Source organism: Nicotiana tomentosiformis, chromosome 11, assembly GCF_000390325.3.
Source record: "Nicotiana tomentosiformis chromosome 11, ASM39032v3, whole genome shotgun sequence".
NCBI classification, from domain to species: domain Eukaryota; kingdom Viridiplantae; phylum Streptophyta; class Magnoliopsida; order Solanales; family Solanaceae; genus Nicotiana; species Nicotiana tomentosiformis.
This window is the reverse complement of record NC_090822.1, coordinates 26,674,727-26,687,241: the sequence shown is the minus strand read 5'-3', so window position 1 is coordinate 26,687,241 and position 12,515 is coordinate 26,674,727. Positions and strand designations below refer to the sequence as shown.

The 12,515-nt window shown below is 37.3% G+C and overlaps 2 protein-coding genes across 2 annotated transcripts; one reads left to right on the top strand and one right to left on the bottom strand.

The window, feature by feature from the left end:
* The first annotated feature begins 2,794 nt into the window (after positions 1–2,794).
* Positions 2,795–6,166, top strand: LOC138901168 (uncharacterized). Its single transcript, XM_070188913.1, has one exon. It carries the CDS (start codon positions 2,795–2,797, stop codon positions 6,164–6,166), a length of 3,372 nt encoding a protein of 1,123 aa, XP_070045014.1.
* A 4,818-nt stretch (positions 6,167–10,984) lies between these two features.
* On the bottom strand, positions 10,985–11,746 carry LOC138901167 (uncharacterized). The gene has a single exon (XM_070188912.1). The coding sequence runs from the start codon at positions 11,744–11,746 to the stop codon at positions 10,985–10,987; it is 762 nt and encodes a 253-aa protein (XP_070045013.1).
* Between the last annotated feature and the right edge of the window lie 769 nt (positions 11,747–12,515).

Here is a 12,515-nt window from a genome sequence, read left to right as displayed (position 1 = left end):
CCTCGGCCATGGCCTTGATCAGGGCATCGAACATGTGCATTCGATCAGGGCCTCAATCATGGCATCGAGCTTGAGCCTTCGATCAGGGCCTCAATCATGGCATCGAGCTTGAGCCTTCGATTAGGGCATCGAGCATGGGCCTCGATCCTAGCCCTCGAGCATTACCTATGATCATGCCTCAAGCTTGAGCCTTCGATCATGCCCTCGAGCTTGAGTTTTCGATCATGCCCTCGAGCTTGAGCCTTCGATCATGCCCTCGAGCTCGAGCCTTCGATCATGCCCTCGAGCCTTGCCTTCGATCGAGGCTTCGATACTGAGCCTCGTCCCTGGCTTTGACTCAGGCCTTGATCATGGGTTCGATATCTGGGTTCGATCTGGGGCTCGATCACATCCCAGAATATACAGCAGAAGAGAAAATTGCAGCAGCTTTTTAAGTCCAACTTTTGATCCGTTAACCATCCGAAACTCACCCGAGGCCCTCGGGACCTCAACCAAATATACCAACAAGTCCTAAAATATCATACGAACTTAGTCGAACCTCTAAATCACATCAAACAACGCTAAAACCATGAATCATACCCCATTTCAAGCTTAATGAAACTAAGAGTTTTCAACTTCTACATTCGATGTCGGAACCTATCAAATCAACTCTGATTGACCTCAAATTTTACACACAAGTCATAAATTACATAACGGAGCTATAAAAAATTTTGAAACTGGATTCCGACTCCGGTATCAAAAGTCAACTCCCCGGTCAAACTTCCAAACTATAAATTCCTATTTTAACCTAAATAGTTATTTTAGCCCTATAAGCCTCTAGACTGTATTTTTAAAAGTATGAATCAAAACCAACATGTTTTGAATAGTGTTAATTTATCTTCTGGAGCAACTAAGATTGCAAAACTAGAAACTGATTTACAAAATTGGAACATCCCCAATGAACCTTTTAAAAAGATTTATGAATTAGGAAATTTCAGTTTCGTTAAGAAGCATAATATTAAGACCTGTGAGTCCACTATTGCTATCAATAATTCTTTAGAAATTATTAAACTACTTTCTGAGCATGATTTGAATAGATATAAAAATCGATTCAATTACTTGCATATTAGTTTAGTTCAAATCGCTGTCAAACCTCTCTTCAGGAAAGGTTTAGACGTACCTATTTGCGTCCTTTTAAGAGATGCTCGTCTACTAAACTTCGACGACTCTCTCTTAGGAGTTCTTCAAAGTAACCTAGCCAATGGCCCGGTATACTTTAACTGCCATCCTAATTTCTCGGTAGATATCAATGACCCTAACGTAATGGATACTTTGACCTTGAACATCAAAACCAAGAACATGAATAGCAAAATTAATACTCGTGAAATAGCTATCATTCACAGAGTCTATTATAGACTCATGGACACTACTCTTGCTCCAAGAGCTGGAGTTGAAAGTGTCAAGGGAGTCACCATGCTTATGGAAGCAAATACTGATCATAGTACGGTATTTGTCCCTAGACTCCTTAATTGGAATGATATACTCACAAGTGATGAATGACACTTCGATGCCATAACTCAACCTTCCACTTCGAATCTGGAAAGATCACAGATTGAGTAGGTTATTCAATTTCCTGATGGATCTATTGATCTGAAATTCTTAGGAGCAAGTTCTAATCTTTCGAGCAGAACTAGTTCCTTTAGAAGAAGGACTAGTGTTCCTTCCGTACCTTCTTCTTTTAAACCCCCGGAGGAAGACGTAACTGAAAATGTCGAAACTTCCGTTCCAATTACTGGTAACAACAAAGGGAAAGTTACGGGAGTAGATTTCTCCCATACAGTCTTAAAAGTTTATTACCAAAATCATCCCGCTAGTCCAACCCCTAGCGATATGTATCCTCCTCAGGAAGAAGTCCCTGAGTATATCAAAACCATCAGATATGGTGATCCATATATCCTAGATGAAAAGAAGGTGGACCAACAGTGGTACCATCCTGATAATGTACCTAAAAGAAAATGGTATGTTGCTACTTATTCTCTTGAACAGAGAAAAGACTTCAGAAATTGCTGGTTATCAGACATGAGAAGAATGAGATGTGAAATCGATTTCTTCAGATGGTTTGAAATATCTGGCAAATACGAACATCAGAAGGACTGCTTGCAATTCCTCATTAACAAATGGTATACAGCCAACAACAAAGTTGTTAAATCTGTCACTCCTCCTCTAGAAGGAATGAAAATCCTTATTTCCAACGTTGTTATCTCTGCTTCTCCTTTCAAAATCAAAAGCGAGAAACCAACGAATATGGTTACTTGTTCTGATCTTGATCGAGTTGTTGAACAAAACAATTACTCGAATCAACTCCTTCATGTCATTTCTAGACAAATAGAAGACTCTAAAGAAAAGTATTTATTTAGTGGAAAGCCAACCTTTTCACAACCCAGTTCTAGTCAGAACATTGAATCAAACCCAGGTTTCAAAATTGCTGAGTTTTCAAAGGACAAATATCTGAAACTCAAAGATACATTTGAAGTCAGTGGTAATGTTCTTGACAAAATCAACAAACAGTTGGCTGATCTTAATATTTTTAAGGAGAAACCCAAGGATGGTAAAATATCCACCATCCAGGAAAAGGAAGATCTCCTCCATAAACTCACAAATGAACGCTTTCATAATTTCAAAAATTATCATAAGCGTCCCTCGTTTCCAGATATCCAATACGAGGAAAATCATTTTCTTGCATCTACTTCTCACGAAGGAAGAAGCATAATTGAATGGAACATTGATGCTCTTGCAGAGCAATAAACTCCATGAAATGGGAGTTTGTATTACAGCTTACAAGATAAGAGGATCTTCTGATAAAGAAGCCGCCTCTATGATTGTAGCTGGTTTTACAGGCATGTTAAAACATTGGTGGGATAATTATTTCACTGATGATATTAGACAAGCCATCTACTCTGCTACGGCTGTTGAAACCGTAGTTAAATCAGAAGGAACCTCCTCTGCTATGGTTATAGATGGGACTGTTACCCCTATGGAAACAACCTCACAAATAACTAGAGAAGACGCATGTGCTACCCTTCTCTACCACATAGCAAAACACTTCATTGGAGAGCCAAAACTCTTCCAAGACAGAAGTTTACAAATTCTGAATAATCTATCTTGTCCATCTTTAGATGACTTTATTTGGTATAAAAACCAATTCATCACCAAGGTTATGACTATACCTGACTGTCATCTAGACTTCTGGAAAGAACGCTTCATCAGCGGTCTTCCCCCTTTGTTTGCTAGCAAAGTTCGAACCAAAATCCAGGATCGTTGTGAAGGTAAAATTCCTTACCATCAAATGACCTATGGTAACATTATTAACATCATTAACGTTGTAGGTCTCGAACTCTGCACAGACATCAAGCTTAAAAAGCAGCTCAAAAAAGAGCAACACTCTTCTAGAAGAGTGTTAGGAAGTTTATGTCAAGACTTCGGTTACACAAACATTGTCGCTCCTTCTACTCATTCTTCCAAGAAGGACAGGGCTTACAGGTCTTCCAAAAAGACCCGTCACCACAAATCCAGGAGGAATTTTGATGATCCTCCTAAAAAGAAATCCAAATTCAGAAGACCTTCTTCAAAAACCAAAGAGGTCTGTTGGAACTGTGGTAAAACTGGTCACAGAGCCAACCAGTGCAAATCTGACAGAAAGAAGAAGAAGATCAATCTTCTTGAAATCAGCGAAGATAACAAAAAGGAACTCTTCTCTATCCTAGAAGAACCTAATTCAGATTCTTCTCCTGATTACTCCTCGGATGAGTATAGCGATGAAGATGATATCAACATCGCCTATAACTCTGACTCAAGCCAATCTGGCAGTGAATGCCATTGTTCTGGAGCTTTTTGTACTTGTGATAAAACCCAGGCTTCTATCAAAGTACTATCAGATAGCTCCAAGGAAGCTCTGTTTGATGTTATCCAACACATCGCAGATGATGAGTCTAGAAAGAAGTACTTGATTGAACTCAAGAACCTCATTCTTACTCAACAAAATGACAGACCTAAGTCCAGGTCAGTTGTTGAACCATTCAGCATGAAGCAAGTCATGGCTCGCTTCGATAAACCAGCTGAACCATCGATTTCTGATCTGAGGCACGAAGTCTCAGAACTAAAGGAAGAAATCAAAGATATGAAATCTAGACTTGGAAAAGTTGAGGTTGATATCTTAACAGATCAGGTTCTAAAACGAGATAAGACTTATGAATATAAGTCAGAAAATGAAGAAGAACCTAGTCCTCATCAAAGTGAGTGTCATTCTGAGAATGAAGACTCTGTTAATCTTCGTCTTACCAAAGATAAGACTTCATCATCCCAAGCTCAAGGCCTTACGGTAATTACGAGTATCAAACCTCAAAGTTACCATATACCTATCAAGATTGTTATTAGCAAACATTTCGCTATCAACAAAATCGCTTTGCTTGATAGTGGTGCAGATCGTAACTGCATCATGAAAGGTACTATTCCAACCCAGTACTTAGATAAGAGTACTTCCAAATTATACTCCGCCACAGGAGAACAACTTCGTATTAATTATAAGCTTTCAAAAGCTCATATTTGTAATAATGGTATTTGCTTGACAAATGATTTTATTATTACTGAAGATATTAATGAAGATATCATTCTTGGAATTCCTTTTATCACACAGATAAAACCTTTTATTACTGGCTTTGACGGTATTTCTACTCAAATATTAGGAAAAGAATTACATTTTCCTTTTGTTAAAACCCTTTCACAAGATGAAAGTAATTTTATAAGAAAAAACACTGTTTTTCGAATAAATAAACTCTCTCAGCATATCACCTTTTTAAAAGATGAAATTAGAGTTAAGAAAATCGAACAGATTTTAAAAACCCCGCAGATAGTTACCAAAATAGCTAATCTTCAAAACATTTTTGAACAAGAAATATGTTCTGATTTTTCTAACGCTTTTTGGGAAAGAAAAAAGCATTTGGTTGAACTTCCCTACACTGAAAGATTCAATGAACAGGTCATCCCTACCAAGGCAAGACCTATTCAGATGAATCATGAAATTATGGAAATCTGCAAAAAAGAGATTTCAAATCTCCTCAAAAATAACATTATTCGTCCCTCTAAATCTCCTTGGAGTTGTTCTGCATTTTATGTTAACAAGAGTGCAGAGAAAGAGAGAGGTGCCCCACGATTAGTTATAAACTATAAACCATTGAATGCTGTCCTTAAATGGATCAGATATCCAATCCCCAACAAAAGGGATCTTCTGAAAAGAACTTACAAAGCAAATGTTTACAGTAAGTTCGATATGAAATCTGGTTTCTGGCAAATTCAAGTAGCCGAGAAAGACAGATATAAAACGGCTTTTAATGTTCTCTTCAGTCAATACGAATGGAATGTAATGCCATTTGGGCTCAAGAATGCCCCATCTGAGTTTCAGAATATCATGAACTCCATATTTAATGATTACAATTATATGTCTATAGTCTATATAGATGATGTTTTTATATTTTCTGATAACATAGATTCTCATTTCAAGCATCTCAACACCTTCCTGAAAGTTGTTAAGAGAAACAGTTTGGTAGTTAGTGCCCAGAAGATCAAACTCTTCCAAACCTCTATTAGATTCTTAGGTCACGACCTTTACCAAGGATCTTATAAACTAATTTGCAGAGCCATAGAGTTCTCGTCCAAATTTCCTAATGAGATTAGTGATAAAACCCAACTACAGAGATTTTTAGGAAGTCTCAATTATGTTGCTGATTTTATCCCCAACATTAGACAGGTATGTGAACCTCTTTACAAACGACTTAGGAAGAATCCTATCCCATGGAGTAAAGAACAAACACAGTCTGTCATCCAAGTTAAAAAACTTGTACAAAACCTTCCTTGCTTAGGAATCCCTAACCCAGAAGCTTCTATGATAGTAGAAACAGATGCTTCAGATATAGGTTACGGAGGTATCCTTAAACAAAAGATTTCCATCGAGTCTTCTGAACAATTAGTTCATTTTACATCAGGAATCTGGAATTCCACTCAAAAGAATTATTCTACTGTTAAGAAAGAAGTTTTGTCTATAGTGCTATGTATCACTAAATTTCAAGACGATCTTATTAACAAGGAATTTTTGGTCAGAGTAGATTGTAAATCTGCTAAAGAAATTTTATAAAAAGATGTTAAAAATCTGATTTCAAAACAGATATTTGCTAGATGGCAAGCTCTACTGTCTAGCTTTGATTTCAAAATCGAATTTATCAAAGGAGAAGAAAACTCTTTACCTGATTTTCTAACAAGAGAATTTTTACAGAGAAAAAATGAGGCCCTTCAGACCTAACGCTCCTTCCAAAGGAAAGGAGATCAACAAACCTCAAATGGCTAGACCATTTGTCCCTCTTCCCATAACTCCTACCAAAACACCAGCCCCTCAAAGGCCACAACTTTCTTTCCAAAACAGGTATACAGCTCTAGCTGAGTACCCAAAATTACCAGCACCTATTCCAGTTCCCTCAGAGAAACTTACCAAAACCCAACCAAAGCCTTTAGAAAAAGGATCGACATCTAGCTCTACAGTTCAGACTAAAGAGAGCTACACCATGAAAGTCCCAGAGACTTTTGCAGAAGCAGTTAATCCTTCAGTCAAGAAGACAACCCAAGAAGATCTTCAGAAAGAAGAAAAGTTCGAATACATTACCCTCCAGGTATTACCAATTTTAGCTCTAGACAAAGAGTATGAAAGTCTCAGAATAGAAGACTTAATCAAGCCGTGCTACACGAATTTCAACTACGTGGATACTGAAACTCCATACAAGACAAGAAGGTTTTACGAAGCCATTCTTATTGATACTGATTCTATCGAAGTAGAACATACTTTGTGTAAAAATAGACCAGGATTCATTAATTATTCTAGGTTTACTATTAAGAAAATTTTATCACCGTTTGAGTGGTTTGCTGATCACCTGCACACACCAGTTGCACTCACCATGACTCATCGTCCCCAAACTTATTGCCGGCATGATTACAAAGCAGCATGGTTCAATTTTATGTATATTAGACCAGGACATACTTGGTTTGTTAAGTATAGCTTAGAAGTCAGTAAAGTTGTAATCCCTAGATGGTTCTACGAATGCTGGAACATATTCGGAGGAAACAGAGAAATCCTCCCCCAACAATTCCTCAACAGGTTTGATGATTTTCAGACAAAGGAGGCCATTTCTACTCTTCCAGAGCACATTAAAATGTGAAAGTACTTTGTCCAGAAGAGGATATCATTTATCATCAGCTGGAATTTTATCAAGGCAGAATTTGACAGAATCAAATATCTGTCCAAAGAAATCAAGATCAAGGGATGGACTCCTAAACAACAAGTTCCCAAAGTCCAGAAACCTGTCCAACAAGGCTTCCAGAAAGCTTCGCCTTCCAAGGCAGCCCTTAAGGAAAAGCTGAAACAAGCTTTACAAAATATTGAAGAATACGAAGAAGATCAAATCATGCAATTGATCGAAGATGCTGCTTCTACAGGAGAAAGCAACAATGGTGATATGTGCGACCCAAAGGGTATAGCCTTAGCGTACATGGATCCAAATTATGACTAGTGGAATCTGCACCGACAGAGTCTCCATCAATAAAGACCGACAGAGTTTCCATCAGCAAAAAAGGAATCTGCTTTTACTATTCACCTTTTAAAAAAGAAGACAGCTTTTTACTGTTTGCTTTTAAAAAGAGTGGACCACCCACTATTAGTTTGTCAACCACTTTGTATTGTCGATTAAATCTGATCGTTCATTTGTATACCTAAGATGAAAGGCATCTTTCTTTTAGTCTATATAAGGCTCCCTCTCCCCATTGTAAGAGGCATCAGAAAATCTTCGAAATTTTCTAAGACCTCTCCCCTCTGTACTATTCTAATATTTTTCCGCTGCAATGTTTTTTACTTTCAATCAATAAAACTTGTAAGTTTTTTCTTTTAGGGCTTTTCTTACACTTGTTTAGATTTTTATACTGTATCCCGTTCCGTCTCTACTGGGTATTTTCTCCTGTAGCTGAGTATAATTTTGAAGTACTTTTTTCTAAGTAATGAGTTAGAACAATACCTTTTATGATGCAGTTACGATCTGCACTGCTATCAAGTAAAGCGATTTTGTTAATAGCGAAGTGTTTGCTAATAACAATCTTGATAGGAATATGGTAATTCTGAGGTTTGATACTCGTAATGACAGTAAGGCCGGGAGCTTGAGATGATGAAGTCTTATCTTTGGTAAGACGGAGGTCAATAGAGTCTTCATTCTCAGAATGACACTCTCTTTGATGAGGACTAGGTTCTTCTTTATTTTCTGACTTATATTCATAAGTCTTAGCTTGTTTAAGAACATGTTCTGTTAAGATATCAACCTCAACTTTTTCAAGTCTAGATTTAATATTTTTTATTTAGTCTTTAAGTTTTGAGACTTCGTGTCTCAAATCCGAAATTGAAGGTTCAGCTGGTTTATCGAAGCGAGCCATGACTTGCTTCATGCTGAATAGTTCAACAACTGACCTAGGCTTAAGTCTGTCATTTTGATGAGTGAGAATAAGATTCTTGAGTTCAATCAAGTACTTCTTTCTGGACTCATCATCTGCGATGTGTTGGACAACATCAAACAGAGCTTCTTTGGAGCTATCTGAAAGTACTTTGATAGAAACCCGGGTTTTATCGCAAGTACAAAAAGCTCCAGAACAGTGGCATTCGCTGCCAGATTGGCTTGAGTCAGAGTTATAGGCGATGTTGATATCATCTTCATCGCTATACTCATCTGAGGAATAGTCAGGAGAAGAATCTGAATTAGGTTCTTCTAGAATAGAGAAGAGTTCCTTTTTGGTATCTTCACTGATTTCTAGAAGATTGATCTTCTTCTTCTTTCTGTCAGATTTGCATTGGTTGGCTCTGTGACCAGTTTTACCACAGTTCTAACAGACATCTTTTGTTTTGAATGAAGGTCTGCGGAATTTAGATTTCTTTTTAGGAGGATTATCAAAATTTCTCCTAGATTTGTGGCGACGGGTCTTTTTGGAAGACCTGTAAGCTTTGTCCTTCTTAGAAGAATGAGTAGAAGGAGCGACAATGTTTGTGTAACCGAAGTCTTGACAGAAACTTCCTAATTCCTTTCTAGAAGAGTGTTGCTCTTTCTTGAGCTGATTTTTGAGTTTAATAGCAGTGCAGAGTTCGAGCCCTACAACGTTGATGATGCTAACAATGTCACCATATGTCATCTGATGGTAAGGAATTTTACCTTCACAACGATCCTGGATTTTGGTTCGGACTTTGCTAGCGAATAAAGGGGGAAGACCGCTGATGAAGCGTTCTTTCCAGAAATCTAGATGACAGTCAGGTCTAATCATAACCTTGCTGATGAATTGGTTTTTATACCAGATAAAGTCATCTAAAGATGGACATGATAGATTATTCAGAATTTGTAAACTCCTGTCTTGGAAGAGCTTTGGCTCTCCAATGAAGTGTTTTGCTATGTGGTAGAGAAGGGTAGCACAAGCATCTTCTCTAGTTATCTGTGAGGCTGTTTCCATAGGGGTAACAGTCCTACCTATAACCATAGCAGTGGAGGTAGTTCCTTCTGTTTTGACTACGGTTTCAACAGCTGTAGCAGAATAGATAGCTTGTCTAATATCATCAGTGAAATAATTATCCCACAAATATTTTAACATGCCCGTAAATCCGGCTACAATCATAGAGGCGGCTTCTTTATCAGAAGATCCTCTTATCTTGTAAGCTGATATACAAACTCCCATCTCATGGAGTTTATGGTATATTTGGTGCTCTGCTAGAGCATCAATGTTCCATTCGATAATGCTTCTTCCTTCGTGAGAAGTAGAGGCAAGAAAATGATTTTTCTCGTATTGGATATCTGGAAATGAGGGACGAATATGATAATTTTTGTAATTATGAAAGCGTTCATTTGTGAGTTTATGGAGGAGATCTTCCTTTTCTTGGATGGTGGATATTTTACCATCTCTGGGTATCTCTTTGGAAATATTTAGATCAGCCAACTGTTTGTTGATTTTGTCAAGAACATTACCACTAACTTCAAAGGTCTCTTTGAGTTTTGGATATTTTTCCTTAGAAAACTTAGTAATTTTGAAGCCTGGGTTTGATTCAATATTCTCACTAGAACTGGGTTGTGAAAAGGTTGGCTTTCCACTGAATAAAGACTTTTCTTTGGAGTCTTCTATTTGTCTAGAAATGACATGAAGGAGCTGATTCGAGTAATTATTTTGTTCAACAACTCGATCGAGATCAGAACAAGTAATTATATTTGTTGGTTTCTCGCTTTTGATTTTGAAAGGGGAAGCGGAGATAACAATGTTTGAAACTGGGATTTTTATTCCTTCTAGAGGAGGAGTGACAGATTCAACAACTTTGTTGTTTGGATGTATACCATTTGTTAATGAGGACTTGTAGGCAGTCCTTCTTGTGTTCGTATTTGCCAGATATTTCAAACCATTTAAAGAAATCAATTTCGTATCTTGTTATTTTCATGTCTGATATCCAGCAATCTCTGAAGTCTTTTCTCTGTTCAAGAGAATAATTAGCAACATACCATTTTCTTTTAGGTATGTTATCAGGATGAGACCATTGTTGGTCGATCTTCTTCTGATCTAGGATATATGGATCACCAGATCTGATCATTTTGATATATCCAGGGACTTCTTCCTAAGGAGGATATATATCGTTAGGGGTTGGACTAGCGGGATGATTTTGGTAATAAACCTTTGGGATTGTATGGGAGAAATCTACTCCCGTAACTTTCCCTTTGTTGTTACCAGTAGTTGGAATGGAAGTTGCGACATTTTCAGTTACGTCTTCCTCTGGGGGTTTAGAAGAAGAAGGTACGGAAGGAACAATAGTCCTTCTTCTAAAGGAACTAGTTCTGCTCGAGAGATTAGAACTTGATCCTAAGAATTTTAGATCAATAGATCCATCAGGGAATTGAATTACCTATTCTATCTGGGATCTTTCAAGATTCGAAGTAGAAGGTTGGGTTATGGCATCGAAGTGCCATTCATCACTAGTAAGTATATCATTCCAATTAAGGAGTCTAGGAACAAATACCGTACTATGGTCAGTATTTTCTTCCATAAGCATAGTGACTCCCTTGACACTTTCAACTCGAGCTTTTGGTGCTAGAGTAGTGTCCATGAGTCTGTAATAGACTCTGTGAATGATAGCTACTTCACGAGTATTGATTTTGCTATTCATGTTCTTGCTTTTGACGTTTAAGGTCAAAGTATCCATGACATTAGGGTCATTAATATCTACTGAGAAATTACGATAGCAATTAAAGTATATCGGGCCATTGGCTAGGTTACTTTGAAGAACTCCTAAGAGAGAATCGTCAAAATTCAGGAGACGAGCATCTCTTAGAAGGACACAGATGGGTACGTCTAAACCTTTCCTGAAGAGAGGTTTGACAGCAATCTGAACAAGGCCAATATGCAAGTAATTGAATTGACGTCTATATCTATTCAAATCTTGCTCAGAAAGTAGTTTAATAATTTCTAAAGAATTATTAATAGCAATAGTGGACTCACAGGTCTTAATGTTATGCTTCTTAATGAAACTGAAATTTCCTAATTCATAAATCCTTTTAAAAGGTTCATTGGGGATGTTCCAATTTTGTAAATGAGTTTCTAATTTAGCAATCTTAGTTGCTGCAGAAGATAAATTAACACTGTTTAAAACATGCTGGTTTGAGTTCATATTTTGAAAATACTGTCTTAGGGGCTTATAGGGCTAAAATAACTATTCAATACGTATAAGTAAACAGTAAATATGTATAGCAGGATACATTACCTTAGTCTCTTAGATCTAATGGCTTCTCAGTAATGTCTTCTTGGTTTTACATTCTTTTCTCTAAAGTCATCTTAGCGACGGGAACACCTAGCAAGGTCTAAACGCCTACCTCGGCAACAATGACCTATCTCAATCAGGCTTGCCAACGTCTGAACCGGATAATAATCGGTGACTTCATACTTATAGAGAAAATAACTACCTCATACTGAAACTTTGAAGCAAATTAAAACCAGAGGAAAAGGAAATGTATTCAAGACATACATAGATATAGTTTAAATATTACATAATGAATATAATTTTGCCATGCCCTAGATAGTATATGTACTTAGCTGCTCATACTAAGTACGCATACTGCCAACATGGCTGTGATACCAAGTGAAACGGAACGAAGTGCAATATAAAATACTTCAAATAAGTATAAGAAAAGCCCTTAAGAAAACTTACAAGAGTTTTATTGATTGAACATTAAAAATATTGCAGCGGAAAATAAGAGAATAATACAGAGGGGAGAGGTCTTAGAAAATTGGAGAATTTTTTGATGCCTCTTACAATGGGGAGAGGGAGTCTTAAATAGACTAAGGAAAAGATGCCTTTGATTTTAGGCGTACAAATGTGCGGTCTGATTTAATCGACAATCTAAAATGGTCGACAAACAGAAATGGGTGGTCCACTCTTT